General features: G+C 35.4%; 1 protein-coding gene across 1 annotated transcript in view; it reads left to right on the top strand.

Annotated features, from left to right (window-relative positions):
- The window catches only part of LOC308042479 (adhesion G protein-coupled receptor A3-like), a gene marked incomplete at both ends in the record, with an annotated part of 272,332 nt that overhangs the window by 211,223 nt on the left and 42,849 nt on the right, over positions 1-18,260 (top strand). Inside the window, 2 exons of the mRNA XM_080347921.1 lie at positions 9,274-9,481; positions 10,404-10,612. Coding sequence (XP_080204047.1) covers positions 9,274-9,481; positions 10,404-10,612 — 417 coding nt within the window. The remainder of the gene's footprint in view (positions 1-9,273; positions 9,482-10,403; positions 10,613-18,260) is intronic.

Here is an 18,260-nt window from a genome sequence, read left to right as displayed (position 1 = left end):
TTCATTGCAGTCATCTTTATGAAAAGGCAGCACCAGAAAAACACTTAATATTCGGACTACTGTACATTATATGCAATGTAGAAGCTCAGTTTGCCTCAGGAAAATCATATCAAAATAGTTTATTAAAAATTTCTCAGTCTTTTTCACTACATTCCCACTTATGCTGCTAAATGAACTTTATATTTATCCAGTTTAACCAAGTATGAATACCACATCACTGAAATTAGAAATCCTATCATCTACTATGATTAAGTGGCTGCAATATTCAGTCATTTTGAATTACAGTATTACCTAATGATTGCATCACTGTGTACTCATGTTCAATAAATGGATATACACAAATTATCTAAGACTTTAGAAAAATTATAAAGTCCATAATGGTATGTACTGCACTCCATTAAAATGCATGTGAATTTTGTTTAATACAGAGTGGTTGTTCTTACACATGTAAGTCGCTTAGTATCCCTTCTCCTTTTAATCAAATTGTGTTTCTTCAACTTTGTTGAAGAAAAATCTATGTTAACACTTTATGTCTGAGTAGTCTCTTTCTTCTTATTCCTAATAGTTTCTTATGTATGATAATTACTAAGCTGTGGACCATGCAGAAAGGAAGACTATTATAAGGTCTACATCAGCACAATTCATCTTGTTCAAAAAATAGATTAAAAGTGGTCATGGCAAAAAACCTCATATATGCCAGTATACTGAAGCTACAATTCATGTGATTCCTTCTTCTAAACTGATACTGCTTACGTATAATTGAATTCGGTGGTCAATGAGCTGTAAAAGGTATTTGGTTAGTTAGGTATTCTGTATAATTATGATGCCCTTCCAAAGATCCATGTTGATAGCTTTGTAATTATGTAGCTGAATGTTCCACCTAGACGGCTCACAAGATTATTTATTGTGACTTTCTATTTAAAAACTCTAACAATTTAGCATATGCCCATTCCATCCTCTGAGTGCATCTGCAACAATTAAAACTGCAGGCTCATCAATGTAATAATAAAATCAAATACGTTTATCATCTTTCCAGAAAGATCTCACATATTTAATGCCTGAAGATGAACTGAGCTTCTAAATAAAGAGGAAAAATACTCCTTCATTCCAGGCTGCTCAGAGGAAAAGACAGTATTTCTAGGAGCTAATGCATCCCCTGAGGGGCCCAGTGAACCAAACTCCTGAGAGGGTGAGTCTTCCTGTAGAGCACACTGCCAGAAGCCAGCCTTTTCAAAAATGAAGCTGCAGTGTGCAAAAGATGCATTACCATAAAAGGTGAAACTTGGACATTTTAAAATGAGGTTGGTGATGTTGAATTTTGAAATGCACAAAAAGTATACTAGCAAATTATCAGCAGTAAGTCATTTACAAACGTGGTTCCTAATCCTTGTTCTTATATTGTATGTACTGCAGCAATAACGTTTGAGGTTGTCTGCAGATGCATTGTGTTTTCTGAGGCTTTTGCAGAATCACCTGTTTCAACTGGTGCTTCAAAGGCTTTCTCTGAAGTCACCACAATACTGGAGTTATGTATTATGGCCCTACCTATAGCTGCAGCCTGAGTGTATGAGAGATTGCTTAGCTGATGCAACAGTGTGAAGAAACGATTTTGTCTTCTGTTGAGAGCCACAAGGTTACCCACTTAGTGCTACTACTGATGCTATCCAAAATGAAGGATATCTTCATTTTATGTTCTCTTTCAAGTAGAGTAAATCTCGGATTCTTCTTTAGGAATGGTAGTGTAGTGATTAGGGTGATTCCATTTCGATGTGATCGTGTATTAGGAATGCTCCTCTGAGTGTCAGTAGTTAATGGATTTTGCTGTCGTGACCATTATACAGTATAGGCAGCTAAGCTCTTGTAACTTAAGTAGTAAAGATCTCTTTAATTTTAATAACTTAAGTGGTAAAGATCTCTTCAATTTTAAGGACAAATAGTAGGAAGATGGGTATGCCTATGTCTTCATTTTTTACTATTGTGTGTGATTTTTGTTTAATTGTTCTATTTTTATATGCCTATTTTAAGATTTCTAAAATAGGTATCTGCATTAAGTAACTGGCTCAGTTTTAAAGTTTGCAAACTGTCTGCAGCTCTTACATGTGTGCAGAATTTTTTCTTGTTTCTCAAAAACATCATAGTATTGTTTCCATGCCCAATGTTCCTTTATTGCAGATGTGAGTCACTTGAGTCTCAATGAACACCTTTTCTCCCTTTGTGTTATCTTTTTCTTTGTTTTGTGGGGTTTTTTTTTGTTTATTTGTTTTCTTTTTCCTCATGATACTGGTCAGTTGTTGCTTGTAGAATTCCACACATTTTTGTTTTCTTAGAAAAAAAAAGGTTTACATTTTCTGACTGTATTTTCATGGATGCATTAATAATGAAGTCCTAAATGCTGACCTATGGTTTGGATGAATAATGCATTAATTCAGAAGCAACTTCGCTGCATCACACTGGAACACAGAAACTATGACATAGTGGTCTGTATAGAAGAGCCTAACGGATACCACATTTTCAAGCAATTTACCAGCCACATCTTTTGAACTCATTCAAAGCGGCCTGTCTTTGGACACAGAAGCAGACCGATACAGCAGCAGCAGCTGTGAGTGATGTTGTGAATTCAGCAATAAAGTTGTTCATTTGTACACAGGTATATACCATTACCTACACGCCAAACTTGGTTCACTTATTCACCCTAACTGTAGATGATTTTACAGAGCGGTCATCATTTCTCTATGACCAACTCTGTAGATTTCTCAAAAAGAAAAAAATAAAATTGTCCTTTGATTTCGTGTGTCAGTTCTTTCAAAGATTTGTATGACAATATTCAGCTCTTATTGAATTTTGCTTTGACATTTGTGGTAATCTTTATGTTCTCATTCTCATTATTGATTCTAACATGGTCTCCACGTAAACATCAACACTTTCATTGATGTTAAATAAAAAAGGTATTACTTGATTTTTTTTCATTTGCTTTATGTCTTCCTGATTCTTTCCGTATGGCAGCTCTACTTCTTTTCTTGTGATTTTTTTAATATAGACCTGAAGAACTTACTGCTGTATGTAAAATGTTTTTGGCAATTATCACTGTATCCATTCATTTCTTGAAACTTGCTTCACTGATCACTGGTTTTTGTCCTTTTCATAGGCTTTCTCATTATGCTAATTGTCTTTTTTTTTGATATGCTAATCCATTCTTGCAAGTCCTGTTAACTTTTATCAGTGAATTTCCTGAGCTTACCAAGTTTTCAAATTTGAAATAAAAAAATCCTAATACAGAGACTACATTTATTTTTTTTTTTACTTTCTATTACAAATGGGTTGCTGAAAATCAGGTTTTCCAAGATTATTTTATATTACCAGTTTTTCTAAAATTTCCATATTTCCATGCTGTTTGCCAAATCTAACATTTCTATAGCACAACTCTAGAAAACCTTTATTATTAATTAATGAGAGCTTTAAACACACATTAAGATGGTTTTGTACCTTTTCATACAATTGGCCTATATTTCTTGCAGAGGCTACATTTTCACTCTGCATTAGAGCAGCATTTATGGCTGGCTAGAACAAAGGTATCTTGGACTCTGTACTTAGGTTTCCAGATACTGAAATGGATGTAGACTGCAACATTACTACATAGTGACTTTATCACCGAATAACCCTAACATGTTTAGTAATTTCATTTTAGTAGGCAGGTGATTTTTTTCTTGCATTTTTTTGAAGTATCTCTTCAGTGCTCTCTAGGAATCTACATAAATTTTGTTTTTCACTTGCCAGTCATTTGTGAACCTTTCCAACAGCTGTCTAAAAAGGGTATTTAAACTGTTGCAAATCAGCAGCAAGGTTATGTAGATGAGTGAACGCAGCTGGGGGTCTCCAACTTTCCTTGCTTGGTATTCTCCCATTTAAAAAAAAAAAAAAAAAAAAAAAAAATCAATCCTATCTCTTTTAGGACCTGTCAAATTGTTTGTCACTGAGTATATGCCTTGTATAACCATATTTTGGGGGTTTTTTTTGTTGATACTTTCCATGCCAGAAAAAGAGCTCAGTACTCATGTACAGTCTGCCTAAAGCCTCACAGCACTGGGCCAAATGCTGTGCTGAGATAATTCCAATGGAGTGTTATTTAAATATCTACCAAGAGAGAGAGCTGAAAACAGTAACAACAACCACAAAAATTTTGCAGTTTTTTGCTAACTGTCAAACTTTTAGCATAAACTGGGAACTGAAATCTTCAGTTGCTCCTAAGAAGCTGCTGTCTTGTTTGAGGGCCTAAATAAAATCCATCATATATGTATAAAAAAATTATTTGCTGCATTTTATTATGGTAACCACACTGTTAATTCAGTTAGTCCGTATTTAGTAATATAGGCTATTAACTGTAGACCTTAGTTGCTACTTTTTGTTTTCTGCTGCTGTAACTTTATGTAGCTTATGCCCATTTTGACAACACCCTGGATCTTTAATAAGAAAATATATGGTGCCTTGTGTCTGAATCTATGAAACACCTCATCAGATTCTTTAAAATCTGGAAGTGAAGCTGCTTTTCCAGTTCTCTGCCAGACATTCAAGTTATTTCATTTACTCCTTTTTTTTTCTTTTCCTCTAGTTTTCTTCTGACCTCTTGTTAAGGTGCTGGTTTTTAAGTTAAGGAACTTTCCAACTGGAAAAATGTACCTTATTACTGTTCTAAGAACTCAAATTGGAGGCTATCCTATGAAATATATTTTATCTCAAACAGAAATAATGTGCTTGAATTCAAAGTCAATCTAGTATCAAGGCAAATGCAAGGAAGACCTAATGAAAATAATGTGATTTATGTCATTTCACATTAGTTATGAAGTATCTTCCTTGATAATGATTGTCTGATAATGGATGTGGTCTCTCAATACTATGCTAAGTTTTAGACAAGTAGAACAAGATGATGGGGAAGCAACGTTGAAAATGGAAGCAGGTCTCTTTAAAGAAATGAGAAAGTAGAAGGGCCAACATATCAGTCAGGCACCTAAGGCAAGAGTCTGTCCTCCCTAAACACTTAAAAACTCCTTGTAAATGCTAGCATTGATTATAAGGAATGGACTGCTGACCAGAATAAAAATGCCTGGGGAAAAAGCTTCACTTTAAATATTTCATTTTCCCTTAAAACATTTTTAATAAGGGTCACACACGCATGAGCTGCAAAAATGTCAAGAGTTCCTAGGTCTGAATATCCTGAGGACCGTTTCTTCTTTAGAATTAGGTTTTCCATTCAAATTTAAAACTTTTGGGGTACAGTTGGATTTATTTGTGCTGTTTCTTGTCCTGGGATATTTTAAAAAATTCCACACACAAAAAAATTAGCTCTGAAATTGAAACAAAAAATAAAACTTCAAAAGTACTTACAAAGCTGTAGTTTCCAAAATATGATTCAGAGTGTTCAAAATAACCTTTCATTTGGCTTTTTGGAAAGTTTCCTGCCTTCCAAGAAATTTTGGAAGACAGGAGTCCTAGGAGCCCTCCCAAAAAACCCTCAGAGCTTAATCAGAGCTGATAAGCCCTCTTCCTCTGGCTGCAGGTCACACAGTAGATTTTTTAATATTTGGGCAATTGCACAAATGGGTAGATCTTTGTGGATAACTTTCATTTTAAAACACTGACTTTTTCCAGCAGAAAAAAATATTCATTGGAAAAATCTACAATATGTTCAGAATTTCCTTTTTCTAATGAATGTCAGTCCAATCCAGTTAATAGGACTGGAAGTGAAATGAAATCATGAAGGGATTATTGACATTCTGTTTTGAAAACGCGCACAGAATGTCTAAATCCTAACTAGCAAAATGCTGACACAGACTCTAAGCTTTTCCAGGGAAAATATGTGATACTGGTGCTGACCTGTGTCATTGCAAAGCTGCAGCTCCTCAGCAGCACACTTGATGGTGGTCTCTAGTGCTCTTTCTCCCCTCTTAGAGGTGGAGCAGCTTCCTGAGATGCTGCCACTAGTACACTTGGAAATGTTACTTCTTATGTGGTCATATGGTATCCAATTTTTTTTTTTTTTAATAAGATGATTTATGTGGATTATGACACACTTGAAGCACAGTCATTCACTCCAAATTTGATGCTACTGTTGTTTGGTTTAGTAATAGTCTGTTGCCATTTTGTGTTTCATCTCTGGATTGAGAGACCTTACAGAGCAGAAGAATTACCATAATTTTTATTTCACTAAATGAGAGGGAAACTGAGGCAAGAGCAGAGAACTGACTTATTCATCACCAGACATAAAATTAGCAGAATCCAAGACTGAGTCTCCAGTCAGGCTCCAACCACAATAACAGAGATTGCCTGAGTGCTCAGATCATCCCTCTCCTGTGAATAATGACTAATGCTATTCAAAAGAAGATTCTCACATATCTTAGACGTAAAAATTGTTCACAAATATTTACTCATGTTTTTAAACAGCATTGTGAATGTGTGGGCACTCTCAATGTGTGCATTTTTCATTAATATCCTAGCACAGGAGCTTGTTGGCAGGCATCTTGCTGTAGCAGACAGTTTGAATTTTAATTTTGAGGAATTTCTATGTAAAGTAAATATTTGTTGTGCAGCGAGTATTTTGACTTTACATGTACATGTATCCATTCAGGAAACAGCCTGTCTCTTTGTTCTACCAGACTGCTTGCATTCAGAAGCAATTATTTGAAATAGCAGGTTCACATAGGGCAGTATTCACAATTAAATTGTATCCCAGGAAGTGACTGTAGGCATTATTTAGCAAATAATATTAAATAGTTGATATTATGGGTATTCATATTCTTGGTACATTTTGAGGAGACAAATAGGGAAAAGCACTCTCCTGAAGTCTAATGAGGAAATAGATTTCTGTAAACGTGTTTTTCTGTCATGTAAGTACTTTGATGTTGCTTCGTGTGTGAGATTTACTCATTCAGCCCAAGGCGTACAACCAGTCCACACTAAATCCCTGTGTAGGCTGTGTACAGCTTTCCTTCTCTTCGTTTGACTTTGCCCCTGTGAGGCAAAGCTGTAGTCTGTGTGTAAGACCTGAGCACCAGGATCGAGTTCCTTTCTTTTATGCTACGTGGTTGAAGGGTCTCTGCGTGGGCAGAAACAGGGTGATAGTGAGCAGGTGAGGGATGGGCATCACCATGGTCTTTCTTCAGCTATGCAACCTGTCATCAGAGCTGCGGGTGAGCTCTCAGTGCTCCAGATGTGTGCAGCCTCTTCTCTGCACCTCCCCAGTCTCACGGCCAGGCTCTGTCCCCACACTTACTTTTCCCCGTTGGTATCAGTGAGTCACAATGGAGAAGAAATTGGAGAACCACAATGAATTAGACAATTTCCCCTCTTAGCAAAAATATGCTGAACCTGTTGTTTTCTCTGGCTTGTGTAATAGGACTGCTCTTCTCAAGTCATAGCACATTGTTGCTTATCCCAGTGCCTTTAAGTGTTGATTTCATTAGCATAAACTGATTCAGATGCTTCTAGCTCTCTCTTTTTGTGTATAATAAGTAATTAGTGTAATTTAATGTGTCATTGCTGTTGCTTTTTCCTGCACAGAATAATAATACAAACCTAGTATAAATATGAAGTTAATCACACTGTAACTTCTTTTACACTTCTGTACATCTTCAGATACGTTCTCAACAGTGATCTGAGGTTTGACAAATGAAACTTCTAAAAATTTCTGTACATACTTATTGATAACAATTTTATGGCCAAAATATGATCATCAGGGGTTCAGCATATACAGATACTTTGGGATATAGAGTAAAATATATCTTTTTCAGAAAGATAAAATCAAGCAAATTATGGACAGCTTTAGTCAATTAGGCAGTGGAAATGATCTAAGGAAGAGTGCTTGATGTTTAGCTCAGTTAATTCCAATTAAAGCCTTCACAGTAATTTTTACATCTAATGTAGAAATGTCCTGTTGCTATATGCTCTGTTTTTCCTGAGTATTAGTAATAAGTGGCATCACCTAGATTGAATACTTATTTTTAAAAGGATTTTTTGGCACTTTTATTTTTAAAATCATAAACCTTTCCAAAATACACATGGTAATAAAGAGAAAATTGTACAGAAGCCTTTATCTGTTTATTTAGGCATCCCAATGACATCACAGATTACTCATGCTTTTCTCCCATATTTATTGTGAGGTTGCTGGATGCTTCTAATATTTATTTTAGTTTGCTGATATCTGTTGTACCTTTTGTCTCTCACAAGTATGTTTCTCCCAGCACATGGATATATATTGATGTCATGTTTGTTTACATGATTGTAAAGATTATTGTTTTACTTCTCAAAGTGGTAGCGCACATGTGCTATGAGTAAACTGTGTGATAATCTATGTAAATTATGTGCACAGAAGCTATACTTTGCCCTTGGGGAAAATGCAAATTAGAGCATTTTGTAGTTTGTTTGTTTTTAAATACATACACTTTTCACTTCAAGGCTTAGGACAGACTCCCTGTTTATTTTTCCATTGCTCATCATTTGTTTTTTCATGTAAATATCTCCATCTTTAATGATTAGTTTGCTACTTTGTCAGGAAAAAAATGCTTGATGAGTGAAGTCCTCAGAACATAATGTTTGCTGTATTTTATAGCTCTGCTGTAAGGGAATTATCTGCTTGTAAAACGGTGTATAACACAATCACAACTCAAAGCCATTATAGTGATCTGACAGTCTTCATTCATTTTCTGCTAGTGCCGTCTTGTTTTCTTCTGTTACATTAGTGCCCATTATATTTTCTAATCCTGCATTACTAAAACACTGAGTTAACTGATTTTCCTTATATGAAGCAAGAAAAACATATTCATAAAATGTGTTGTTTACTGCACTTGCAGTTCTCTGCTGAGGTAATTTTTTTGTATTAATAAAATTATTTTTATACTCTTTAAATACCCTTTTGGATAAATGTTTGAATGTAAGTTGTCTGATTCTGTTTTAAGTGAAGGAGAAAACCTGGTAGAGGTTGTCTCTTTAAATCAGATCTGCAGTGTTGATGGACCCTCTAGCAGGCACGGTAAGAACCATTCTCACCTCTGCAGCAGGGAGCTTGACCATATAGACTCTCACATTCAATCAAAACGTTTTCCCTTTTAATATGCACTGTACCAATCCTATTCCCATGGTTACAGCTCGTGCTTCTTTGGTTGCTTCCAGTCTGTTGGAAAAGGAAGGCAGCACACATTTCTTGTACAGGAGTTTAAAACATCATGAAAGCAACCCTGTTGTGATTTGCATTTTAAATGTTTCTTTTTTTTTCTCATTGTACAGAATGCTGTAGCAGTAGCTTCAGTTCATTTGCCACAGTCTGTCTTCTCTCAGTCTTCAGCCTGGCAATCTGTTGATAACTCCACTTGCAAGCTACAGTTCATTGTCTTTCGGAATGGAAAACTCTTTCCTAGCACAGGAAACTCATCAAATCTGGCAGATGATGGGAAACGTAGGACGGTTGCCACTCCAGCTGTTTTTGCAAAAATAGGTGAGGAGTTGTTATGCATTATTTCCTTTAATCTAAAAGCTACGGTATACTTGATTATGCAGAGAATAGGGGGTAGATTATACAGTATGCTGAGAGGCTGGAAACAGTCTCTTTCTTTGGTACAAATGTTTGCGATTGTTCTTGTCTGCATAATTTTATTCAAATTATCCTGCAAATAAAGAAATGCACTTGCTGTATGACTAGAATGCAAATTTTGGACTACTGTTGTTACAGATGCTTATTTCTTAAAGCACAGTGCTGTAAGAGAGAACCTTGTTTTACTCTTTACAATGAAAATAGCAATGTTAACATCTTAGGCACTGATAAGAATAAGGCTTTTAGGGTGGGAGTAGTGCCCTGTTGCATATATCGATACTCGCCAGTATACTTTCTGATACGATAGAGGTAGAACAGATGTTGTTAAGGGCTTTTGTCTAAATGTGATGTATTGTATGTGCTAGTGAGTCATTATTTTGATTAATTATTCACCCAGGCAATTTTACTAATTTTATTTGATACTGAATAGTGCTCTCATTTCTATTAACATTTTTAAGATGTTTAAATGTGACTTTCGAAGTGCAGAATTATCTCAGGTATTAATCATACCATGAAACTGAGCCATTTCTGCAGTTACATGGGCAATAGTGTAACACTGGTAATAACTGAAGAATCTAAAATAAAAAAAATTCTACTTTGAGAAGGATGATTAGATCATTTGGACACATTATGGGACTGAAATATTCAGATTTATTTATACCATGGAAAACTTTTTGAATGTGAGTTCTACCTTTGATTTTGGCCATTAAGAGTACGTGTCTATTGCTTTTTTTCCTACAGTTTAGCATATCTGATCTCTTTACACAGCATTCATCAATAAGCGTTTTCCACTCCATGTCTCTGATTCAGTTTATTGCTTTTGCAGATGGGTGCAGTTTTGGAAACCTCACCAGCCCTCTTACTATAGGGCTAAGGCACTTTGCACAGGGTGTAGATCCCATTGCAGCCTTCTGGGATTTTGACCTTCTAGATGGACATGGAGGCTGGTGGGGAGAAGGGTGCCACATAATTAGTTCTGCAGGCAATATTACCACTATTCAGAGTACACACTTCAGTAACTTTGCAGTGCTAATGGTAAGTATATGACTTAGCAAATATACCTATATTTCTCTCTCTGTGTCTCTTTTGCCATACATATATGTTCTTATGTGCATTCTTACTTGTCAGTAACTGACCTTCTGTTTTCTATAATGGTTAGTATAAGACAATCTTAAAGAAAGTAAGTTATTTAACTACCAGTAAGTGAATAAACCTGGTGGTCAGTTTTAATATCCAGAGGCAGGCCTAATCAGAAATGACATTAAATTCAGTCTTACAAATGAAAGTTCCATCAAGGAACGATTAGTATGTAATGGTTATAAATTATAGGACAGGGTTTAAAAATGTATAGCCCTGTGTGCTTTTTACATCAGCACATCTCAGAGGCTGGTCTGCTTTTGTTCCTGTCCTGCACTGTGTTGATCATACTAATTAGTTGCAGGCATACCGCAATGTTGAATCATTTAATAAATGGAGAGGAATAACATCTTCTGCTTTTTTAAGTAAAGACTGTGCTGTCCTTGTTGATCCTGTAGGAGTTTTAGCTTGTATACCAGTGCTGACAGCCTTCTTTTGAAATTGCTGTTCGTGAAGAAATACATTTCTGTGCAGTGCTAACACATCAGCCTGCTTTGGTCTGTTCTCAGTCAGACTTACAGTTCCCATTGCAGTTATTTCACTATCCTGCTTAAAAGAAAGTTAGCATTGTGAAAACAAAAATATCATGCATGCAGTAATGACCTGTTATTATTCTGAGAACAAAGGAAAGCAAACAAAAAATTAGAGGTTTTTAATATATATAGATGAGAAAATGTTCGCACCATTAAAAATATTTCTTATAAACCGGTTGTAAAAAGATTAACCAGATGTGTACTATTAATACCAGATTGATCCTGAATGCTGGTGCATGATTGCACTGTAGATGCTGCTTGTGTACATTACAGAAACATTTATAGTTGAGTAAATAATGTATTGTGGGTATGTGTAAGGGACAGCAAACATAGCGACAGGAATTGTGAGGACGTGTGCAGAGAATACCAATCTGCTGCTGTCAGATGGAGCCCAGATGGCAGCCAATCATAGCACAAGGCTGTGGCACCCACCAGTTAAATGCGGATATTATCGTCCACTTCATAAGAACTGATTTCTCTCAGAGTTACTTGGACATTTTTTCACCCATTCCAGAATTGTTCAGAATTTCAGAGTAGTTCCTAAGATTTGACAACATCAAATATACCTCATTTTCTCCATCTTCTGTGAGTTCTCTTTTTTCCCCTCATCCACTTGTTTCTCCCAATGTGAAAATATTTTTGCTTTGAGAATGTTTTTCTAAGTTAATTTAAGGAAGCACCTGTTCACTTTGCAGGTGCCACACCCAAAATGGCTTCCTCCTCCTTCAACTGCTTGGGTTCAGCCTGTTCTTCTTAAACTTTGGGTAGTTCTTAAATGTTAACTAATTGCTTGCAGACAACCAGTTTCGTGGTTTCATTTTGTTTGCAAAAGTAATCTGATATATGGGCTACAGTTAATTTTTGGTTTGTAGAGCACATTTATCTCTGATGAAATGTAGTAGATTGGGTTTTCTACAACTGCAAAGGCAACTGAGGCACCTTTTACTGCAGCTTTTGCATCTGGTATGTAATTCTTGTTTGGGTCTTCTGTTTGTTTTGTTACAGTAATTGAACATTGGTTTTGGTTTTGTTTTTCCTGTGTGCATCTTTCAGTTTTGCCTGTGCAAGACAAGAAAATAGAATCTTAGACTCATCCTTGCTTTGCCATCGATATGGTAGCAAACAATGTGATATGTTCCTTAGCGTATGTTTTGCAGTAACTTTTAAGAAAAAAGATGCCTGACCTTAAATCATTGTAATATATACATTTATATATACACACAGACTACAAATACATCTTCCAGCAGCTGTCTTTCAAAACTGCTATTGGAAAACATTTGTAGCTTCCTTATGTGCAACCATTTTCATTCAACTGTTTTTTCTTAATCAGTGTTTTGTGGCATAAAGTCAGGGATTGTTTTATTTGTTAGAGACTACACTTTTCTGGGTAGTTCAATTCTCATAACAAAAAATGAAAAAATATTTCATTGTTCTGCTTAGTTATTAATTTCTAATATGAACAATATAAAGCGGCTATGTGTATCTTCTTAGTTCACACCTGAGTGCCTAATACATTTTAAAATACTAACAAACTGACAGCAAATTCAAATTAGCTGGCATATGGTCTGTAGCCAATGAAATTAGCTACAAAAGCATGATACATGTTATTAATCTATAATTCTTTAATCTATTAAACCATAAAAATACATAATTTATTATTATGTTTGTGGGTAATAGCAGAAAACTAAAGTAGCATCTGTAAACTGAAGAGCAGCAATAAAGCAACAGTGATGAAGGTTTACATTACCATCAGAATAATGTATATCCTGCTGTGGAAGAAGATGAAATAGAAGCCTCAGTTAATCCAACTGTCCATTTTATAGCTAGTACAGCACATATTCTGATTTGTAATCTTTTTAAACAGTAAGACAAAGTTCCCTGAACTGCCTTCATAAAAGCTGGTTCTGCCTACAAACTGTAAAAGGGTTAAAATGAAGATTTCATAGAGTCCTTTTTTAGAAAGGCAGTAATCAAGGATTTATCAACTATGATTGATAATTAATAAGCATGAGCATACTTGAAGTGAGAGGATTTGTGTAGAGTCATTTCATTTCTCTCTGTGACAGTTGTTCAAGTGATGTCAATGAGCGAGGGAGAACAGTCTGGAGGTTGGGTTGGAAAGGAGGTATGAGTTCCTTCCCTCGCACTACTGTCCTGCTTCCACTCCACACTGGGTTGGGCCAGTGGGTGGAAGTAAAATAGCAGTGTCAGACAAAGTACAGCGTTATCTATTTCTGATCAGCTTTTGAATGATATGTCCTGATGATGAGAGTAAAATGTTGTGAACTAAACTCCCAAGTTATATTCTTGCCTTCCCCTGTGTGTTTAGAAAAGTCCCATTTTTTGTCTTCTATTATCTGTAGAAGAAAGAGAGACAGCCACACTCTAGTTTCTTCTGGAGGAGGCCAGAGGTCTCTAGGGTTTCGAACTATGAACCTCTGCAATATGATATTTCTATTTTGGAGTAAAAGTGTGAATTTATATATCCTGAAGCTTTGGTGTATCTAATTATTTGTTCTGTAAATACTACGTATTTGTGCTCTTTTGTGAACTGAGCTGTATATCAATTTTTAAATTTTTCAAGACAATGTTTGTGTCTCTTATGACCAATCTAGTGGCCTGTAGCCATAGTATATCTGAGTAAAAATTCTTCAGGAGATAACAAAAATATCCAACAGCAACATTGACTTTCAAAATTTGCTAAATATGTTTTGACATACACTGTCTTTTGTTCTTCCTTTCATTTTTCTTAGAACAGAATGGCAAGTCAATAGTGATGGATATCACGGTAATTGTATGCAGCATTTCCTTTTCCCCCTCAGACTGCTTTGTCAATAGTAATTTCCTCAAATCTGTCAAATAAACACTAGTAAAATGCTTATATCTAAGCATGCTAGTTTTAAATTAACATTAAATGGATTAATACATATTGCTAGCATTTTTAATTGTAATCCTGAGATAAGTTAAAGGAACATAAAATCATAAACAACTCCTTTCCTGTTTTGTCACATTGTATCTCATTGTTCCAAAAAACATAGGTGGGATTTTTGTTGGATTTTTTTTTTTTTCTTTGTGAGAGCAAAAGTAGCATACATTCTGTGGGTGACTATGTGAGATAATTAGGGCTAGGGAGACAGAGCTGACAAAAACAGAGCAAATTTAAAACTATTTTGGAAGTGAACACTGAAAAACTGTGTGAATGAGAAATTGAGAAGAGGCAAGATACTAGGAATAGATGATGCTATGGTAAGAGTTTACAGGATTTTTCTCCTGTTGTTTTACAAGCATTCCCTGTCTCTTTTAAGTCTTTTGGAATTGATAGGATCACTGTACCACAAAAGCTACATTTTCAATATTTTCAGTGTGACTAGAGAAAATTACAGAATTTCTTATGCCTATTCATGAAGTTCAATTCTGAAATAAGTCTTCTAAACTTCCATGTTTCAGGTCTTCTCCAAATTAAACAACCTGTCTAAGCTTTTTGAGAAGTTAATTCATGAGACAGGGAAGTATTACAGAGATGTCATTTAGAAGGCTGAAATAATTACAGTATTTGACATTTTCCCCATAGAGAACACACAGTTTTCTCGTAACAGGCTGTGGAAAGATAGTTCAGTACTTTGAAAAATCAAGCTACTTATAAAGAGAGGTTTAAGAATTAACTTTTTGTGTGTGTGTGTGTGTGTGTTTAAACACCTACAGAATAGACGTTAGCAGAGTTTAAGTGCCAAAGACTATGAAAGTGATCCAGAAAGTTTGTCTGCTATCTGTGAAATTAACATTTGGTATAGTCGAAACTGAAAATTCCCTGGAATTAGATTCCTCTGTATGTGCATAGATGCTTCCCGGAGTTAATTATATTTCTAAGCTCTGCTGTCATTCAGAGGCCTGGCAAAGAGGCATATACCTAAGTCCTTAGCTGGCATGTCCTACTCACCTAACAGAGAATACTTAGCCCATATGGACAGTATTGAGTCCAGCTTCCCAGAAAAGGTCACTTTTTGCAGAACATTCCTAAATGTGCCAATCTTTTGCATAAAGCCTTGGATTTAGAGTACTCATAAGAGCAAGATCTGGCTTTTATTCCTTTCTGCTTGGATTACTTCTACTTTTTATTAAATTGTGCTTAATAACAATTATTATTCACTCTGTAAAATGCTTAAACTGGCTTGGTACTGGGGACTAAAATGCAGGCTTGTCTCCTTCAAAATATGATTTCTTTATAACAAATCAAGCATCTGGCTCAAGCTCTTTCTCTTGCTTTCCTGCGTTCTTGGTGGTGCAGCTTCAGCCAAAAGGTAAAGGTGTCAGGCCTATAAAGCAGCTCAGTAAAATGGACCAACCCTTGGGAGAGAGGAGGCAAAAGTTAAAGACCTGCAATCTAGGTCTTCAGCCATATTATCAACTTGGTGGTTTCTACTGAACTCCTTCCAATTTGTCAATGTCTTTCTTGTACTGAAATGTCCCCAACTTGACACACCGGTCTAGATTTGGTCTCACAAATGATGAATAGTTGGGAATAAGCACTTCCATCAACCTGCTGCCTTTACTTTTGCTTCACTCTTGGGGGATTGGACTAGATGATCTTTCAAGGTCCCTTCCAATCCCTAACATTCTGTGATTCTGTGATTATGGTTCAATATGCACTTCACCTTATGTGTCACAAGGGCTCACCACTGGCCTGTTTCAATGTATTGTCCACCAGGACCCTCCAGTCCTTTTCTGCAAATTTCCTTTCCAGTCAGATGTCTCCCAACCTGTACTGCTGTTAGGGTTACTCTGTCCCAGACACAGGAAACTTCTTATTTGTCTTCATTGAACGTCATGAAATTCCTGTAAATGGATTCTTCCAGCCTGTTGAAGATCCTGCCAAATGGCAACAATGCCCTTCAGCACATCAGCTTCTCAGCTCACAGTGCATTGCAGTCTTTTCAGCTCTCCATAGAGACACAATATTCTTGTGCTCCTAAACATCCTCATATTTGGCATGTAATTTTCAAGTGGTGTTTTGTTTAAGTAGGAGGAATCTACATACAAATAGGGATCTAAATCTTACCGTAACTGATTGTTCAAATGCACTTTTTCTGTGGCAGTTGGGTACCACTTCTTTGGGGAATACAATTTCAGGTTTCCTGCTCTAAACATAGAAACCAGTTAAACTATGCTTCTAAAGTCATACTATTACAAGCAATATATTAAAAATAAATGTTTAATTTGCCAGTACAATTAGATGGATTTCAAAAATTTAAACACAAGCTAGAGTGTTTTTAGCAGCTGTGATTTTGTGAAGGTACCAGATCTTTAGGATTGGTTTGCTGTATCTTCCCCCCAGCTTTCTCAGCATCTGCTATTAGATGTCTCAGGGCTGTCATTGGTATGTAATTTGTCTATACCTCTTTAAACTTTCATAAGTTTTAACTGATTGATGTAGATGCATCTGTTTCTGTTGATTTTTTGAATGAAGTCTCAATTAAAAGTGAAACAGTGTCATTTGTACTCCTATGTTTTTATAATTCTGATCATTGGATTGAATATCTCATAAAAAGTCTTCTCTGTCACTAATTTCCATCTCTAATTTCTATTGTGTCTTATATATTGTGGTGCCATTTACAGCTGAAAGAAACTGGTTTCGCACCTACTAATAAGGGTGACTGAATGACAGTTTCTCATTAGACAACATTTTACTGGCCTTGTAGTTATAGACAACAGTTTCTGATGGTCAAAGTCCTGTGTGTATTCATTTTCCTACAGATAATTCCTGCTGGTTTTCAATATCATCAGCATTTGAATCCCCTCTAGGAAACAAAATCAAACCTACCTTTTAAAAATGTAACATACAATTATGTTGCTTTGTGTATAGCATGAAAAAAACAATTTGTTTTCTGCATGCTGTCTTCCCCAGAGGATTACTCAGAGGAGATTGATGGATCAATAAGGTTTAATTATCATCAAAAAGTAGACAAGATAAAATTATTACATATCTATAACAAAGTCAGTTTCCAACATACAAAACTCTTAAAATTGGTAATGCAATAATGCATTATGATATTTAAAAGATTTACCACTTATTTAGTGTACAAGATTAGGGAAGAGATAATAATTTAAAGAAAGAATATTTTAAAATGGAATTGGGTTGAAGATGCTGATTGTTCTTGATTCTTCTGCAAGCAAAATAGCTGTGTTCCTGTAGGACATATGGCAATTGCTTTTACACTGCTCATTGTATTTGGTTGATCCTTACACTATTAAAAGCTAGTTCTTCTTTATGCCACCTGAAGTAAAATTGTTTTCATTTTTTGCTACGTAAATGTGTAGTTTCGCTGCGTTTCCTTTTTCACAACTTTGTTAATTTTTCAGAGTATTTTTTCAGAAATATCAAAAGTATTTATTTCTTTAAATAACTATACTACTACTACTATAGTAGTTATAGTAACCGTTTTCTTAATGTACAGAACTGAAGCAAGTGCATATATAAAATTTTGACCGTGTACTACTGATAAACCAAAAAATTATTATATCAGTAAGAGCTAGAACTAAATATTTTATCATTTTAAACAGAGTACTTCTATTTAAATAGTCCAGTATTTACATTACTACTCCAGTACTATGAGCCAAAAAAGTACCAAACATTTTTGGTAAATAATAGTCTACCTCAAGGAATTCACTCTGTAAAATAATTAATGGGGAGATGGTGCAAATAAAACTATGGGAGAAAAAATGGTCAAAAAAAAGGGTGTTTGAGTGGAGGTTCAATGGCAGTTCTGAGACTATAGACTTTTAAATAGTTATTTGAAAGTTGTGAATTTAGTACATCCTGAACGTATATGTGTGTGGGACAAGTGGTGACTGAACAGATTTAACTGAGGTACCTGTGCAAGCTGAGGAACTACTTGAAGAGAAATGGGATGTGATGACATATATTTGCCATCTTGTTCGTACGTTGTTCAGTTTGGTATGATTTGGGTTTTTTTTAATATATGTTGTAAGCTGCTCTATTTTAGAACTGTCATTAA

The sequence above is a fragment of the Nesoenas mayeri genome (assembly GCF_963082525.1).
Source record: "Nesoenas mayeri genome assembly, chromosome: 7".
NCBI classification, from domain to species: domain Eukaryota; kingdom Metazoa; phylum Chordata; class Aves; order Columbiformes; family Columbidae; genus Nesoenas; species Nesoenas mayeri.
The sequence above is the reverse complement of the archived record's forward strand: the minus strand, read 5'-3'. Positions and strand labels throughout refer to the sequence as shown.